The 18,540-nt window shown below is 43.4% G+C and overlaps 1 protein-coding gene across 1 annotated transcript; it reads left to right on the top strand.

Moving 5' to 3' along the window:
- Positions 1-5,902: 5,902 nt before the first annotated feature.
- On the top strand, positions 5,903-7,602 carry LOC120916021 (formyl peptide receptor 2-like). Its single transcript, XM_040326871.1, has one exon. The coding sequence runs from the start codon at positions 5,911-5,913 to the stop codon at positions 6,919-6,921; it is 1,011 nt and encodes a 336-aa protein (XP_040182805.1). The 5' UTR covers positions 5,903-5,910; the 3' UTR covers positions 6,922-7,602.
- Positions 7,603-18,540: the final 10,938 nt, after the last annotated feature.

The following is an 18,540-nucleotide window of genomic DNA, read 5'->3' as shown; positions in this document are numbered from 1 at the left end:
GCTAGGGAAGACCAACGTGTTTGTCCCGGTGAATGTATCTACATTAGGGTGACTATTTGAGCTCATCTTAGCCACATGGAAAAGATTTTTGAAAAATGATACAAAAATTTCCTAAGTTCATTTCTATGCATCAAGTCTAACTGAATTCCTACAAGGTATAAAAACCTAGTTTAGGGCAGTTATGGACAATTGCTACAAATATAATAATTTGGCCAGCAGTGTCAGATAATCAGATTATTATCACATCATTAGAAAGGACAAAATAAGACCACCAGAGAGAGCCACACTGTACCCACATCACCAGAGAGCCACGCTGCACCACACCACCAGAGAGAGCCACGCTGTACCACACCACCAGAGAGGGTCATGCTGCACCACACCACCAGAGAGATTCATGCTGCACCACACCACCAGAGAGAGCCATGTTGTACCCACACCACCAGAGAGAGCCACGCTGTACCACACCACCAGAGAGGGTCATGCTGCACCACACCACCAGAAAGATTCATGCTGCACCACACCACCAGAGAGAGCCATGTTGTACCCACACCACCAGAGAGAGCCACGCTGTACAACACCACCAGAGAGAGCCACGCTTTACCACACCACCAGAGAGCAATAACCATGCTGTACCACACCACCAGAGAGAGAGAGCAATGCTATACAACACCACCAGAGAGAGAGAGCCACGCTGTACCACACCACCAGAGAGAGCCATGTTGTACCACACCACCAGAGAGAGCCATGTTGTACCCACACCACCAGAGAGAGCCACGCTGTACAACACCACCAGAGAGAGTCACGCTGTACAATACCACTCGAGAGAGCCACACTGTACCACACCACCAGAGAGCGATAACCATGCTGTACCACACCACCAGAGAGAGAGCCATGCTGTACAACACCACCAGAAAGAGAGAGCCACGCTGTACCACACCACCAGACAGAGAGAGCCACGCTGTACCACATCACCAGAGAGAGAGAGCCACGCTGTACCACACCACCAGAGAGAGAGAGAGAGAGAGACGCTGTACCACACCACCAGAGAGAGACACGCTGTACCAGACCATCAGAGACTCATGCTGTACCCACATCACCAGAAAGAGAGAGCCACGCTGTGCCACACCACCAGAAAGAGAGCAGGTCAGTGTCACTGGGCAGTGTGGGCACAATAGGGGACAGACAGTACTAGCATTGTATGGCCACAATAGGATTGGGACACTGTAATATAAAGAGGACTGCACTGTAAAGGGCCACTGAAATCATTGCAGTGCCCCTTTCTAGTGCAGTTCCCTTTATATCACAGTGTCCCCTGCACATTACAGTGTGGAGGACTGACACCAGCCACCTCCGCGAATGTCCGGGTTAAAAAGTATACAATGGAGCAGCGCTATATATAAATACACTCTAAATAATAAATAATCTGGGCAATATCGCAATGTATAGTCACTAAAGATGCAATGGAAATATCATAACAGTAAAAATATATATATACCGGTCCGTATATACTCGAGTATAAGCTGATCCGAATATAAGCCGAGGCACCTAATTTTACCACAAAAAAATGGGAAAACGTATTGACTCGAGTATAAGCCTAGGGTGTCCATATGCATGCCTCACTGTGCCTCACTTTGCCTCACTGTGTCCATGTGCATGCCTCACTGTGTCCATGCCTCACTGTGTCCATGCCTCACTGTGCCCATGCTTCACTATGTCCATGCCTCACTGTGCCTATTTGAAAAATCGGTGTTTCCCAGCCATAGGTCCCCCAGACAACAAACTTTGCACACTTGTAGAGGATAAATGGGGCTACAAGTTCCGGATCCAGGGGACCTACGACCGGCCGGTACCGGGTTCCCAAAGTCACCAGAGAAATGACCGTTTGACATGGGAGTCTATGGAAGGGGTACCCGGATTTGAAAAATCGGTGCTCCCCGGCTGTAAGTCCCCCAGACAACAAACTTTGCACAGAGTGGGGCTACATGTGTGCCAAGTTTGGGGTCCAGGAGACCTTATACTCGAGTATATACGGTAAGTGTGCAAAACTTCAGTGAAACATTATGCAACTGTGAAAATAAACATCAAAGGTGCAATGATGAATCAATAATTCATAAAAAACAGTCCAGTGCAAACAAAGTGTTGTTAAATAAATAGTCTCTTCAAATGTGCAAAATGTACAAAAAAAGGGTAAATAAAGTGGCCCAGTGCAAAGAGATTCAAAGTGATGTGATCACATTTGTAGCCCCTTTCTGTGTTCTCTTTTCAATCCACACACAGTGTGCCTAGCCTCTCACCTCTAAGGAAGACAGTCAAGCATCTATACAATCCTATGTGGCTATCTCCTCTCCTTTCCTCTTTGTTTGGAAGTGACACGGCTGTGGTTGTAGACACTGGAGGCTCCTCTCCTGTATGATTTCCATCCTAACGGACCTCTCTTAAACTCTGATCCAATTCAGGGCTCCTCTCTGAACACCTCTTTCTGCTCTTGCGTTCCAAGCCTCGATCTCACTGGCAGCCCTCACAATCTAAGCCTCATTTCACTGGCCGCTTCCACATTCCAAGCTTCATTGTGGTTCTCTCTCTCTTTCTGGGTTGCAATCACTCATGTGCAGAAACAGCGGGGCCAGCCGCGGCCCGCAACCACATATTTAAATAAACGCAACCTCTAGAAATGACGCACATTAAGCCTCGTACACACGACCGAGGAACTCGACGGTCGAAACACATCGTTTTCCTCGTCGAGTTCCTTGTTAGGCTGTCGAGGAACTCGAAAAGCCAATTTTCTCCATTCCCATCAAGGAAATAGAGAACATGCTCTCTTTTTGGCTCGTCGAGTTTCTCGACGGTTTCCTCAACGAAAATGTACACACGACCGGTTTCCTCGGCAAAAAAATATCTCCCAGCAAGTTTCTTGCTGGTTTTTGCCGAGAAACTCGGTCGTGTGTACGAGGCCTTAGAGTGCGCTCATCACCATCATGTAGGGGAGAGGAACCTGGAAAATGTATGTGTCTGCCGCTCAGGCTCAATAAGGAGGGGGTATGTAAGTAGTGCATCCGCAGCTGCTGCTAGAGCGCTGACAGGGGATGGAGCCCGTCCTGGCTCCTGCTAAAGTACAAGGTAGGAGGGGAGAGACCCCTGGAAGTTGCACATCTATGGTGTCCTACAGAGATGAATGGAGTGGCAACCTCAGCCTAGACTCCGACCAGGCAACACCTGATTGAAGTTCAGGCTTAGGTTGCCACTCCATTCATCTCTGTAGGACACCATAGATGTGCGACTTTCAGGGGTTTCTCCCTTTCTTCCATGTAGGGGGAGGTAGTCGGGCGCCAAAATAATGGCCAAGCCCCACCAAGGATTGGAAACCACAGCCCTCCACCAGGGGCGGACTGACCATCTGGGCACTGCCCGTTGGGCCCCATGCCACTAGGGGGCCCCATCAGGGTTGCCAGGCTCAGTAAAACCAGGGACAGTATGTAAAAATCTGTGTTTTTTTACATCTGTCCCTGATATGTCCAATACCGACATGCGTTTGAGGTGAAAATCCCAGAATTTTAGCTTCCCCGCTTCTGCACTGCCTCCTGGCGTGGTGGCGATCTGTAAGCCCGGGGGCCCCATAATCTTCTGTTGCCCGAGGGCCCCATGAGTTGTCAGTCTGCCCCTGCCTTCCACACTACCACACCCATCCAGGACACCCTATCTAGCAAATAGCCCCCCCTAGGGGACAAAGCTAACCTAATATGTGTGAGCAGAACATAATCCATATCTGTGGTGATCAGCAATGCTAAACTTCCCTTTATGTCCTTTCCCCAGCATATTGTTTCTTTACACAGTACGGGGCTCTATAACTGAAAATAAAGTCATATGAGTGATAGGATTTTTTTTTTTTTTAATATCTAAATTTTATCAAACATGAGCTCAGTTTTCTTTCAAATGTTCAGATTAGATCTCTTATCTCAAACACTTTTGTTATTGTCAGATAATGTCATAGCCAAGCCTTAGACCCAAAAAGAGTAATAACATACGGAGTGCATACACATTGCTGAGCTGTGCAGGAGCTAAACACACAGAAAACTTCTACCAGAAACAATCTGACTTTAGGTAAGCACAATAATACGATAGGAAGTATACAGAAGGGTTCATAATGATTGTTGACAAAAAAGAAAATTGGAAATCTGTTGCGCAAAGGGAATGTTTTCTATAGCATTGCATTCGGTTGGTAACTGATGTCTAGTAAGTATTGACCTCGACTTTACTAGTTGAACCAAAATTCCAAGTGTCCAAGTGTCTTGGACTTATTTATACATCCATTGAGAAATATATTTAAATTTTCTGTTTCTGTGGGATTCTGTGTGCCTTATATAATAACATTTTAATTCAGCCATATGTTACTACAGGTCTACAGCTGTACAAAGATTTCTATAGAGACAAACACCTTCCATACTCGTTATATTGTAGTGCATTAGGTGGCTTAGAATGATATACAATTTATTTTGGATAATTGTGGGTTGAGTTCCACACACCTAAAAAAAATGTATGCTGTATCTTTATTTATAATCTGATGTCTATTCTCCCATTGGTTCATAATTTAAACTGTGCAGTTTACAATAATGAGATGAGCATTATGACTATCAGATGGTGTATCTATCTACTTATTCAAGAGTTTAATATGTATGGAAAGTAAATGCTTTATATAAGAGTTGTATACATTATGATTTTTTATATATATGTGTGGAGTTGTTACAGGATCAGCTACAGTATGCAATCTCTTGCCGTAATTCATTACCATTGCCTATTAGTTGCTTATTATTTGTGATACAGTGATACATTTTTAGGTTGGGCATTATGGCCCAGATTCACGAACGAATTACGTTGACGTATCTTCTTATACGCCGTGTAAGTTCTAGGATGCGCCGTTGTATCTATGCGCCGTATTCTTAAAACCAGATACGCCTGAATTCTGGCTCCATCCGACCAACGTAAGTCTCCTACACCATCGTATCTTGGGTGCATATTTACGCTGGCAGCAAGGGGCGCTTCCATTGATTTACGCATCGAATATGTAAATTACCTAGATACGCCGATTCACAAACGTACTTGCGCTGTCGCAGTAAGCTACGCCGTTTACGTACGGCGTAAAGTTATTCCTCATAAAGCAGGGGTAAGTCATGTTAGGGTATGGACGTTGGAACAGCCGTCAGATTTTACGTCATTTGCGTAAGTCGTACGTGAATGGGGCTTGGCGTAGGTTACGTTCACGTCGTACGCATTGAGCCAACGTATCTTAGGGAGTATATGCAACGTGATTCTGAGCATGCGCCGTTCGTTCGGCCATTCATTTACATGGGGTCACGGTTAATTTTAATACACGCCCACTACCTTCCAAATTTGAATTAGGCGGGCTTACCCTGGCCCATTTACGTTACGCCGCCGTAACTTAGGGAACAAGTGCTTTGTGAATACTGGTCTTGCCTCTCTATGTTACGTCGGCGTAGCGCATATGAGATGTGCTACGCCCGCTCAAACATACGCCGCTGTCTGTGAATCTGGCCCTATGTGGTTTCTATGAATTGAGTTGTTGGAATTCTTGTATTGGGCATTTTAGAATGCATTTAGGAATTATGGTGGGATTATTTAGCTTTTGAATTTTCCTTGATAATAAATCAATAAAGACGTTACTACGCCTTTATTATTTTGTTGATTTTGTGCTGTGATTCCTTTTTCATCTAACATACTGTAAAGCTTTAATAAAAAATAAAAATAAATATATATTTTTTTAAATAAAAGTAAGTTTGCCTCCCAGTTTGCTCGGTCAGGATGTTTCTTCAGAGGTCACAGGGTACCTTTGTTACATATTGTTTAATTCACATTTACATGTTTTGATTTTGCAGAACTTGATATCTGACCCCTGACATGACTGGAAGTGTGGAGATCAACACCACGGAGGGAAATTATACAAATGGAGGCTTTGATATGACAGTGATTAAAATACTTGAGGTTTCATACATTGTGGTTTTATCTGGAATATTTTTTCTAGGAATAACTGGAAATGGTCTGGTCATCTGGTTTGTTGCCTTCAGAATGAAGAAGACGGTCAACTCTGTTTGGTTCTTAAGTTTAGCTTTTGCTGATTTTACCTTCTGCCTTTTACAACCCTTAACTATCACTCACGTTGCCCTTGATGGTCACTGGCCATTTGGAACCTTCATGTGCAAGCTTAACCGTTTTTCAATTTATCTTAATCTGTCTGCCAGTGTCCTACAACTCACCGTCATCAGCATTGATCGTTGCATCTCCGTAGTCTTCCCTGTCTGGTGTCAGAACCATCGCACTGTAAGACTGGCTGTGAAAGTCGTTCTTGTACTTTGGATTGTATCTCTTCTACTCAATGTATCTTATTTTACAAACACATACATATATGATACAAATTATAAATTTGTGTATTGTTTTGAAGATTGGGTAATGGACAAAGTACAAATTATAATAAGATTTATTGTTCTGTTTGTTATCGCTTTCACTATCATTATCTTCTGTTACACTCTCATCTTTCTACGTATTCAAAGAAACCGCAGAGCAACATCTACCAAACCTTTCAAAGTGATTGCTGCCGTCATCATTTCCTTCTTTATTTGCTGGTTTCCTTACCATGTATTTTCTATCATGGATGCATACGGAAGCAACACATGGCAACATAATTACTGGTTTGTAATTGCTATAGGCAGACATGTAACATCTGTTTTGGCTTATTCAAACAGCTGTGTGAACCCTCTTCTCTACGTCTTTATTGGCCAAGACTTCAAGCAAAAATTCTGGAGTGCCATTAAATCAGCATTTGAGAGAACTTTTATCGAGGATGCCAACATGACAGATCCAAATCCAAATAGACACCTGTTTTTAACTGATCACGCAATGAGCCAAATGTGATAGAGTTGTTTCAATAAATATCGTCAGTTATTTTAGGCAGACCCTCCATTCTGCTCTATGAAGACACATGTCCATTTGCACTTGCCTACATCATATCCGATCTGCTAAAAACAGATAGATGGGGATCCGTTCCCCTTCCATATAACGGGTTGGATGGTGGTGGGATGTAAACAGACAGGTGGTCCGTTTACATCCAATCACCCATAAAGGACAGCAAGCTGTGTCTGCGTCTTCTCTGCATAAGCAAAGTGGACATGGACCAACCATCTGCCTGTTCAGCAGGAATCAGCGGACAGATCCCACCCTGAGCAAACGGTCTGCTGGCATAGTCCGCCCCATGTGATAGGGGCCTAATCTTCTGTTACACATCTTTTTGCGCATTGGAAGAATTTGCAGAGGAACATCTACCAAAGCTTTCAAAGTTAATACTGCTGTCATAATTTTCTTCTTATTTGTTGGTTTCCTTTCAATTCTCTTTCTATCATGTACACATTGCAATATAATTTCAGGCTTGTGAGTTTCATAGGTGAACGTATATCAACATTGCTAGCTTTTTCAAACTGTTGTACCTCTTCTCTATGTCTTCATTGGCCAAGACTTCAAGGAAAATTTCTGGAGTGCCATTAACCACTTCAACCCCAGAAGGTTTTACCCCCTTCATGAAAAGGATTTTTTTTTTCGATACACCACTGCGTTACTTTAACTGACAATTGCGCGGTCATGAGACGTTGTACAAAAATAAAATAGATTTTATTTTTTCCTACAAATAGAGCTTTCTTTTGGTGGTATTTGATCATCTCTGCGGTTTTTATTTTTTGCGCTATAAATAAAAAAAGGGCAAAAATTCTGAAAAAAAAAACCTATATTTTTTACTTTCGAATAAAAAACATATCCAAAAAAAACGTACAAAAATCAAATTTCATCATTACTTTAGGCCAATATGTATTCTGTTACATGTTTTTGGTAAAACAAATCCCAATAAGCGTCTATTGATCGGTTTTCACAAAAGTTATCGTGTCCACAAACTGTAGGATATTTGTATCGTATCTTTTTTAATTTATTTTTTACTAGTAATAGCATCCATCAGTGATTTTTAGCAGGATTGCGACATTATAGTGGACAAATCGGATACCTAACTGACATTTTTGACACTTTTTTGGGAACCAGTGACACTAATACAGTGATCAGTGCTAAAAATATGCACTGTTACTGTACTAATTACGCTGGCAGGGAAGGGGTTAACATCAGGGGCAGTCCAAGGGTTAAATGTGTTCCTGGGGGTGCTTTCTAACTGTGTGGGGCATGGACTGACTGGGACAACACAGAGATCCGTGTTCCTGCTTAGCTTAGTCACTATGTACTAGAACGGTGATCTGCCTTGTTTACATAGGCAGAACACTGTTCTGCCTCTCTGGGGAACCATTGATGGGTCCTGGCAGACATCGCGTGCGCCGGACCCTCTGATTGGCTCTTCCCCTGCTATCTATTGCATGAAATGATGTACAGGTACGTCATATTGCGCAATAGAGCCTACCTGCCGCAGTATATCTTAGGGGGCGGTCTTTAACCACTTAAAAGACCAGCCGCCGCAGTTGTACTGCGGCAGGTTGGCTCTATTACGCGAATCGCCACCATTGTATATCGCTTTGTGTAAAAGATATTGCAGGCGTGCAGCACTGCCAGAGGGACTGGAGCCCGTGCACATGGCCGGTGGGCGTGATGTTCGCCGGCCACCTGCGATCGCTTCACACAGAGGCTGAACAGGGATTTATATAGACACGGCGGTTCCCTGTTCTAACAGGGGAGCTGAGAGTGATTGGCTGTTCCTAGTGAATAGGAACAGCAATCTCTCTCCTCCTCCAGTCAGCCCATCCCTCATTCAGTTAGAAACACCTCGCAGGGAACACATTTAACCCTTTGATCGCCCCTAGTGTAAACCCCTTCCCTCCCAGTGGCATTTATACAATAATCAATGCACTGATCGCTGTAAAAATGTCATTGGTCCCAAAAGTGTCAAAAGTGACCGATATGTTCGCCAAAATGTCTCAGTCCTGCTAAAAATCTCAGAATGCCACCATTACTAGTAAAAAATAAATAAATAATAAAAATGGCATAAATCCATGCCCTATTTTGTAGACAATATTAGCCAGATTCAGGTAGACGTGCCTAACGTTAGGCATGCGTAGTGTATCTTTTTGGTGGTTTATCTTTACGCCTGAAAACGCCTTACGTAAACGGCGTATCTTTACTGCGACAGGCAAGAGTATGTTCGTGAATAGGCGTATCTCGCTGATTTACGCATTCTAGGCGTAAATCAGCGTACACGCCCCTAGCGGCCAGCGTAAATAGACAGCTAAGATACGACGGCGCTGGCGGTCGTATCTTAGCAATATTTAAGCGTATCTCAGTTTGAGAATACACTTAAATATACGACGGCGCAGATTCGGAGTTACGACAGCGTATCTACTGATACGCTGGCTATCTCTACCTGAATCTGGCTATATAACTTTTGCACAAACCAATTAATATGCGCTTATTGCTATTTTTTTACCAAAAATATATAGAAGAATATGTATTGGCCTAAACTGAGGAAGAAATTTGTTTTTTTATATATATTTTGGGGGATATTTATTACAGCAAAAAGTTAAAAATATATATTTTTTTCGAAATTGTCACTCATTTTGGTTTATATCACAAAAGAAAAACGCAGAGGTGATCAAATACCACCAAAAAAGCTCTATTTGTGTGAAAAAAATTACATCAATTTTGTTTGGGTACAGCGTCGCACAACCGCACAATTGTCAGTTAAAGCGATGCAGTGCCATATCTCGAAAAAATGGGCAGGTCATTAAGGGGGTAAACGGTTAAGTGGTTAAATTTTAATTCGAGAGTACTTTCACTGAGGACACCAACTTGACAGATCCAAAGAGACACAGATATTTACTTGATAATGCAATAACCCAAATGTGATAGAGTTGTTCAAAGAAATATTAAGTCTTTGCAAATGAATGTGCTTTATGTATAAAAATAACAGTGGTTGAGTATTCTAAGGGTCTGAATAAAGTGCATTGACAACAAAACCCTTGTCATCTTGTTCTGTATCAGTTTGGAAGATTTTCCTTCACTGCCACATTTTCATTTGCCACATACAGTATGACTTTATTTTCAGTTATAGAGCCCCGTACTGTGTAAAGAAACAATATGCTGGGAAAAGGACATCAAGGAAAGTTTAGCATTGCTGATCACCGCAGATATGGATTATGTTCTGCTCACACATATTAGGTTAGCTTTGTCCCCTAGGGAGGCTGTCTGTGATTTTTTTTTTTGCTAGATAGGGTGTCCTGGATGGGTGTGGTAGTGTGAAAGGCAGGGGCAGACTGACAACTCATGGGGCCCTCGGGCAACAGAAGATTATGGGGCCCCCAGGCTTACAGATGGCCACCACGCCAGGAGGCAGTGCAGAAGCGGGGAAGCTAAAATTCCGGGATTTTCACCTCAAAAGCATATCGGTATCGGACATATCGGGGACAGTATGTAAAAAAAAACACAGATTTTTACATACTGTCCCTGGTTTTACTGAGCCTGGCAACCCTGATGGGGCCCCCTAGTGGCATGGATTGTATGTATTGTATAGATTGTATAGATGCTTGACTAGACCCATTGGGGTCTTCTATAGAGGTGAGAGGCTAGACACACTGTGTGTGGATTGAAAAGAGAAAACAGAAGGGGGATACAAATGTGATCACATCACTTTGAATCTCTTTGCACTGGGCCACTTTATTTTACCTTTTTTTTTGCACATTTTGCACATTTGAAGAGACTATTTATTTAACAACACTTTGTTTGCACTGGACTGTTTTTTTTATGAATTATTGATTCATCATTGCACCTTTGATGTTTATTTTCACAGTTGAATAATGTTTCACTGAAGTTTTGCACACTTACCGTATAAGCCGAGTTTTTCAGCATATTTTCTTGTGCTGAAAATGCCCCCCTCGGCTTATACTCGAGTCACCTTTTTGCGCCTGATCTCCCGGATTTGGGGACCCAGTACCAGCTGGCCATAAGTCTCATGGACCCCAAACTTGGCACACATGTAGCCCCACTCTGTGCAAAGTTTGTTGTCCTGGGAACCTACGGCCGGGGAGCACCAATTTTTCAAATTCGTGCACCCCTTCCATAGACTCCCATGTTAAACGATAATTTCTCTGGTAACTTTGGGGACACAGGAACCGGCCGGCCTTAGGTCCCCTGGACCCTAAACTTGGCACACATATAGCCCCAGTTCTCCTCTACAAGTGTGCAAAGGGGGACCTACGGCCGGGGAGCAACAATTTTTCAAAGCCGGGCACCCCTTCTATATACTCCCATGTTAAACGTAAGTCTAGTCATGGACACAGTGAGGCATGGGCACAGTGAGGCATGGGCACAGTGAGGCATGGGCACAGTGAGGCATGCGCACAGTGAGGCATGCACATGGATACATTGAGGCAAAATGAGGCACATTGAGGCATGCAGATGGACACCCTAGGCTTATACTCGATTCAATAAGTTTTCCCAGTTTTTTTGGGTAAAAAATAGGTGCCTTGGCTTGTATTCGGGTCGGCTTATACTTGAGTATATACAGTAATTGCTTTTCACCAATTAAAAAAATTAAATGGTTGCTTTTCAGAGGGTGGTAAGCTTACCGCAAATGTGAAAGAAGTTCTGTGACTGACAAAACTTACTCAACCAAACTTACGCAATCTCCATTAAATCCACTGGATAGTTTCCCTATTTATTCAGATTTCTAAGATACAAACCTGGCACCGTTCTTTAATAAAGAAAAAAAAAGATTGGACAACTAACCAACTATTATGGGATGTACAAAATTAACCACACTATCTTTTAATTTTGCAAGTAATGTGCTTACAAAGGTTTATGGTTTGGGAGTTCTTTTGCAAACTTTGAAGGCAGTAACGTGTTTGTGAAAAAAATTACCTCATTGTTCGTTTGTTCCAAAGTTTATTTTACACAATGTTCAGAACTGAATAAAAGTAAGTAAAGTGCAGCTTAGTTTTGTTCTTTTTTTTATTATTGTGCCTTAAATTTTCTATACGCATATAAAATCCTTATTATGTCTTGGAAAATACCTATAATTATTTAATCAATCTTAGAAATAGAATGAAACAGCATATCAAGTATTGGCAATCCCTCTGTGTCTTGAATAGTTTTGTACTTGAATAAATTTCTTCTTAGGGCTCATCTAGGCTGGGTTCACACCTAATACCGATGCGGCTCCCAGCAGTTCACCGGTTCAGGCCCGATTTCAGCCTGAATTTTGGGCTGAATTCGGACCTGAAACGGACCAAAAGACGCACAGGACTCCTGTGCAAATTCGCACCGGAGCCGCACCGGAGATGTGTGAACCGGCTCCATAGAGAGCCGGTCAAAATCTCCTGCTATTTCGAATTGGGTTTGGGAAACCCTCATCCAATTCGCAATAGTGTGAACCCAGCCTTACACTTGCTTCGACTTTAACCACTAGCCGACCAGCCACCACAGATATACTGCGGCAGGTTGGCTCAGCTGGGCAAATCGGCGTAGTTGTATGTCGCTCCTTTAAGATGTGCCCTCCGGAGTGTGTCCCCAGAGCCAGGGCCGCTGATAGGGGGGGACCACCAGCACTCCTGTAGGGGGCCCCGGCACACAGAGGTGCCCAGACAGCAGGAGGGTTGGTGGAGAACAATGCCCTCCATGTCTCTCACCCAGGTTTCTCCCCCTCTCCCTCCCGCCGGCTTTTAGCTGCTGGGTGAAAGACATGGAGGGATAATGAACCTGGCCAGCCACCACTGAGCTCCTCCCCCTGCCCCGAGAGGGGGTTGTGCTAGGAGGAGGGGTTTGTGGGAATGTGTTCTAGGAGAGGGATTGAAGAAAGAAGATTTGTGCTGGGAGGAGAGATGCGGGTGATTGTGTACCAGGAGCCGATGAGGGAATTTGGGGCTAATAGGAGGGATTGGGGGAATTGTGCAGGCGGGGGAGATTTGTACTAGGAGGTGGAATCTGGTGGCATTTTTGTCCATTAATAATGTATTTTTTTGTGAAAATATTGTATAGAATACTGTCAGGTGTGTGTGTGTGTGTGTGTGGGGGGGGGGGGGGGCGTCAGGTAGGCTGTACGGGGCCCCATGATTCCTAACAGCGGCCCTGCCCGGAGCCAATGCACGTAGCCAGTGGGCGTGATGACAGACAGAGCGTGACAGAGCGAGAACCGGGATCTGTGTGTGTAAACGCACAAATCCAGATTTTCTCAGGGGAGAGGAGACATATCGTGTGTTCAGACTACATTTAGAACACACCCAGGGAACACAGTTAACCTATTGATCACCCCCTAGTGTTAACCCCTGCCCTGCCAATGTCATTTATACAGTAATCCGTGGCTATTTTTAGCTCTGATTGCTGAAAAAATTTCACTGGTACCAAAATAGTGTCAAAAGTGTCTGATCTGTCTGCCGCAAAATCCCAGCCCTGATAAAAATCGCAGATCGTCGCCATTACTAGTAAAATAATAAAATAAAAATGACCTAAATCTATCCCCTATTTTGTAGACGCTATGGGGCAGATCCACGTACCTGCGCGTAATCTTCCGCCGGGCGCAGCGTATCTAAGATACACTACGCCACCGTAACTTATTTATTTTGAATCCACAAAGAATCCGCGTCGTAAGTTGAGGCGTAGTGTATCTCTGGCGGCATAATGGCGCCTAATTCAAATGGATCTAATGGGGGCGTGTTTTATGTAAATACGTCGTGACCCAACGTAAACAAATATTTTTTTAAACTGCGCATGCGCCGTCCGTGGGGGTATCCCAGTGCGCATGCTCGAAATTAAACCGGAACCAGCCAATGCTTACGACGGTGACGTCATTCTACGCAAATTCCTATTTGTGAACGACTTACGCAAACGACGCAAACAATTCAAAATTGTACGCGGGAACGACGGCCATACTTAACATTGAGTACGCCTCATAATAGCAGCTTTAACTATACGCCTGAAAAAGCCGAACGCAAACGACGTAAAAAAATGCGCCGGCCGGACGTACGTTCGTGGATCGCCGTAAATAGCAAATTTGCATACTCGACGCGGATTTCGACGGAAACATCACCTAGTGGCCGCCGAAAAAATTGCATCTAAGATCCGACGGCGTACTAAGACGTACGCCTGTCAGATCGATCCCAGATGCCGTTGTAACTTGTTTTGTGGATACAAAACAAAGATACGACGCGGGAAATTTTAAATTATGCCGGCGTATCTATAGATACGCCGGTGTAATCTTTTTGTGGATCTGCCCCTCTAACTTTTGTGTAAACCAATCAATATTGGCTTATTGTGATTTTTTTTTTTTACCAAAAATATGGAGAACAATATATATCGGCCTAAACTGAGGAAAAAATATATAACAAAAAAAATTGGGATTTTTATTATAGAAACAATTACAAAATATTGTGATTTCTTCAAAATTGTCGCTCTTTTTTTGTTTCTAGCGCAAAAAATTAAAACCGCAGAGGTGATCAAATACCACTAAAAGAAAGCTCTATTTGTGGGGAAAAAATGGTCATCAATTTTGTTTGGGTACAACATCGCATGCCCGCACAATTGTCAGTTAAATCGACGCAGTGCCGAATCGCAACGAAATGGCCTGGTCAGGAAGGGGGCAAATCCTTCCTGGGCTGAAGTGGTTAACACACATTAAGTCGTGTACTGCTTCAACATGCTTTTTGATGTGTTTTTGATGTTTTTTTTAAGCTTTAATGACCCTTGACACATGCTCTTTGTGCATCGATTTTCTACTTGTTTTAAAGGCTTAGCAATACCACCAGGTCATTGGTACCTCCATTCCTTAGGCCTAGTACACACGAGAGGATTTATCCGCGGATACGGTCCAACGGACCGTTTCCGCGGATAAATCCTCTCGAGGATTTCCACGGATTTGGATCCGATGGAGTGTACTCACCATAGGATCGAAATCCGCGCCGAAATCCCATCGCGATGACGTGTCGCGCCGTCGCCGCAATGATGACGTGGCGACGTGCGCAACGCTGTCATATAATGAATTCCACGCATGCGTCGAATCATTACGACGCATACGGGGGATCCATTCGGACGGATTGATCCGGTGAGTCTGTACAGACCAGCGGATCAATCCGTTGGAATGGATTCAAGCGGATATATTTGAAAGCATGTCTTCAAATTTTTATCCGCTTGAAATCCATCCCAGGGGATAAAAATCCGCGGAAACAGATCCGCTGGATTGTACACACCAGGGGATCTATCCGCTGGAGCCGGTCCGCGGATCAATTCCAGCGGATGGATCCTCTCGTGTGTACGGGGCCTTAGATTATTAGTATCCCTGCTCAGCAGAACCCCAGCTCAATAGTACCCTTGTTCAGCAGATCTGGCTCAGTAGTATGCCCATCTTTTCTGATGCCCCATTCAATAGTCACTTCCAGCTTTTCTGATCCCTCATTAGTAGCCCCCAACTCTGCTGATCCCCCACTCAGTAGTACCCCCAGCTTTGCTAATCCCCCACTAAGTTGTAACCCCAAGCTATGATAATCCTCCACTCAGTAGTAACCTCCAGCTCTGCTGATCCCCCACTCAATGGTAACCCCAAGCGCTGCTGATCCCCTGGTTAGCTAATTATTTTCTCTCTCCAGTCTCTGCTCCCCTCCCATTATTTTGTTCGCATACATTTTTTAAAAGTCAGATTTCAGTTCCAATACTTACAGGTGTTCAGATCAATACAGGCAGAAATCCTTAACTTTAGAAAAAGGGGGGTGAATTCAGCGCCAACTAAAATGTTAATAAGAGAATACTACAATATATAAATTTAAAGCTGCTCCTCAGAGTTAAAGTGTGAACTATAATATGTTGAAAGTGTGGTAGAGGGCGCTCTCCTATAGTGTTAAACTACCAAAATTCAACCTATAGTTGAATAAATACCAATAATACAAATATATAACAGTGCATATATAATTACTGAGGAAAAAACAAGTGAAAAATAGTGCACAATCCCTAGTGCAATAAATAAAATAAATACAAGTCGTCCCAATATTAAAGTTGTGGTAATCCAATGATAGATCTTCTGTACAACTTGACGTTAAACTTGCTTAACCACTTAACCCCCGGACCATATTGCTGGTCAAAGACCAGGGCACTTTTTGCGATTCGGCACTGCAACGCTTTAACTGACAATTGCGCGGTCGTGCGACGTGGCTCCCAAACAAAATTGGTGTCTTTTTTTCCCCACAAATAGAGCTTTCTTTTGGTGGTATTTGATCACCTCTGCGGTTTTTATTTTTTGCGCTATAAACAAAAATAGAGCGACAATTTTGAAAAAAAATAATATTTTTAACTTTTTGCTATAATAAATATCCCCCAAAAATATATAAAAAAAACATTTTTTTTCCTCAGTTTAGGCCGATACGTATTCTTCTACCTATTTTTCGTAAAAAAAAAAAATTACAATAAGCGTTTATTAATTGGTTTGCGCAAAAGTTATAGCGTTTACAAAATAGGGGGTAGTTTTATGGCATTTTTATTAATATATTTTTTTACTAGTAATGGTGGCGATCAACTATTTTTTTTGGTACTGCGACATTATGGCGGACACTTCGGACACTTTTGACACATTTTTGGGACCATTGACATTTTTATAGCAATCAGTGCTATAAAAATGCATTGGATTACTATAAAAATGCCACTGGCAGTGAAGGGGTTAACACTAGGGGCGGGGAAGGGGTTAAGTATGTTCCCTGGGTGTGTTCTAACTGTAGGGGGGGGGTGGCCTCACTAGGGGAAATTACTGATCTTCTGTTCATACATTGTATGAACAGAAGATCAGCATTTCTCTCCCTGACAGGACCTGGAGCTGTGTATTTACACACACAGCTCCCGGTCCTCACTCTGTAACGAGCGATCGCGTGTGCCCAGCGGCGATCGCGCCCGCTGGGCACGCGCACGAAAGTCGGGGGCGAGGGGGGGGGCGCGCGCACGCGCCCCTAGTGGCCTGCGCGAGAGCGGACGTATAGCTACGGGCTCTCGCGCAGGGGAGCCGACCTGCCGCCGTAAAACGACGGCGGCTGGTTGGCAACCAGTTAAGGTGATAATATTTCTCCTCCACCAAAACATTATACTCTGTCTTCACCCAAAGTGCTCAGATTTAGGTTTAGGCCGATATGTATTCTTCTACATATTTTTGGTTAAAAAAACGCAATAATCATATATTTATTGGTTTGCACAAAAGTTAAGCTTCTAAAAAATAGGGGGTAGTTTTATGACATTTTTATTATTATTATTTGTTTGCTAGTTATGGCGGCGATCTGCGATTTTTAATCGTGACTGCGACATTATGGCGGACACATCGGACACTTTTGATGCTATTTTGTGACCATTGTCATTTTTACAGCGATCGGTGCTTTGTGACTGGCAGTGAAAGGTTTAACCAGTAGGGGGAGGGGAAGGGGTTAAGTGTGTTCTAGGGATGTGTTCTAACTGTGAGGGGGCAGGGCTTACTGTGACATGACACTGATCACTGCTCCTGATGAGAGGGAGCAGACGATCAGTGTCCTGTCACTAGGCAGAACAGGGAGATGCCTTGTTTGTGGAACCAGCTAGAAAACAGCTATAATAAATTAGAATCACTTGCACAATTGAGCGATAGCGATTTGTGGGGAAATCCATCATCAAACACTGGAAGTAATGACAGCGAAAATTCTGCAACTGAGCAAATTTTAGTGTTTTTGATTTGATTACATTATTGAATAATTTTTATTATAATTAAATTATTAATTGTTATAATTATTTATAGTTATTTATTATATTATAATTTATGATTTTGTGTTTCAAACTTTATCATACCCGGGATGTCTACCAGACTCTTGTTTGGACAGCTTTACCATATATACTCGAATATAAGCCGAGGCACCTAATTTTACCACAAAAAAACGGGAAAATTATTGACTCGAGTATAAGCCTATGGTGTCCATCTGCATGCCTCACTGTTCCTCACTTTGCCTCACTGTGTCCATGTGCATGCCTCACTGTGTCCATGCCTCACTATGCCCATGCCTCACTGTGCCCATGCCTCACTGTGCCCATGACTAGACTGACATTTAACATGAGAGTCTTTGGAAGGGGTGCCCGGTTTTGAAAAATCAGTGCTCCACAGCGGTAGGTTCCCCAGACAACAAACTTTGCACACTTGTAGAGGAGAAATTGGGCTACATGTGTGCCAAGTTCCAGGTGCAGAGGCCCTATGACCAGCCGGTACCAGGTCCCCAAAGGCACTGGAGAAATTACCATTTAACATGGGAGTCTATGAAAGGGGTGCCCGGCTTTGAAAAACCTGTGCTCCCTGGCCGTAGGTCCCCCGGACAACAAACGTTGCACACTTGTAGAGTGTGGTACTGGGTCCCCAAAGTCCGGGAGATCAGGCGCAAAAAAAGGTGACTTGAGTATAAGCCGAGGGGGGCATTTTCAGCACAAAAAAATGTGCTGAAAAACTCAGCTTATACTCGAGTATATACGGTAAGTGAGTTATTCCTAGGAATTGCAGGCCTATAATATAAAACTCCAAAT

This window comes from Rana temporaria, chromosome 10, assembly GCF_905171775.1.
Source record: "Rana temporaria chromosome 10, aRanTem1.1, whole genome shotgun sequence".
Classification (NCBI taxonomy): domain Eukaryota; kingdom Metazoa; phylum Chordata; class Amphibia; order Anura; family Ranidae; genus Rana; species Rana temporaria.
Note: the sequence above shows the minus strand (reverse complement) of the source record. Positions and strands in the feature narration are given on the sequence as shown.

Coding starts and splice junctions, on each gene's coding strand:
- LOC120916021 (XM_040326871.1), top strand. CDS start 5,911: ATGACTGGAAGTGTGGAGATCAACACCACGGAGGGAAATTATACAAAT.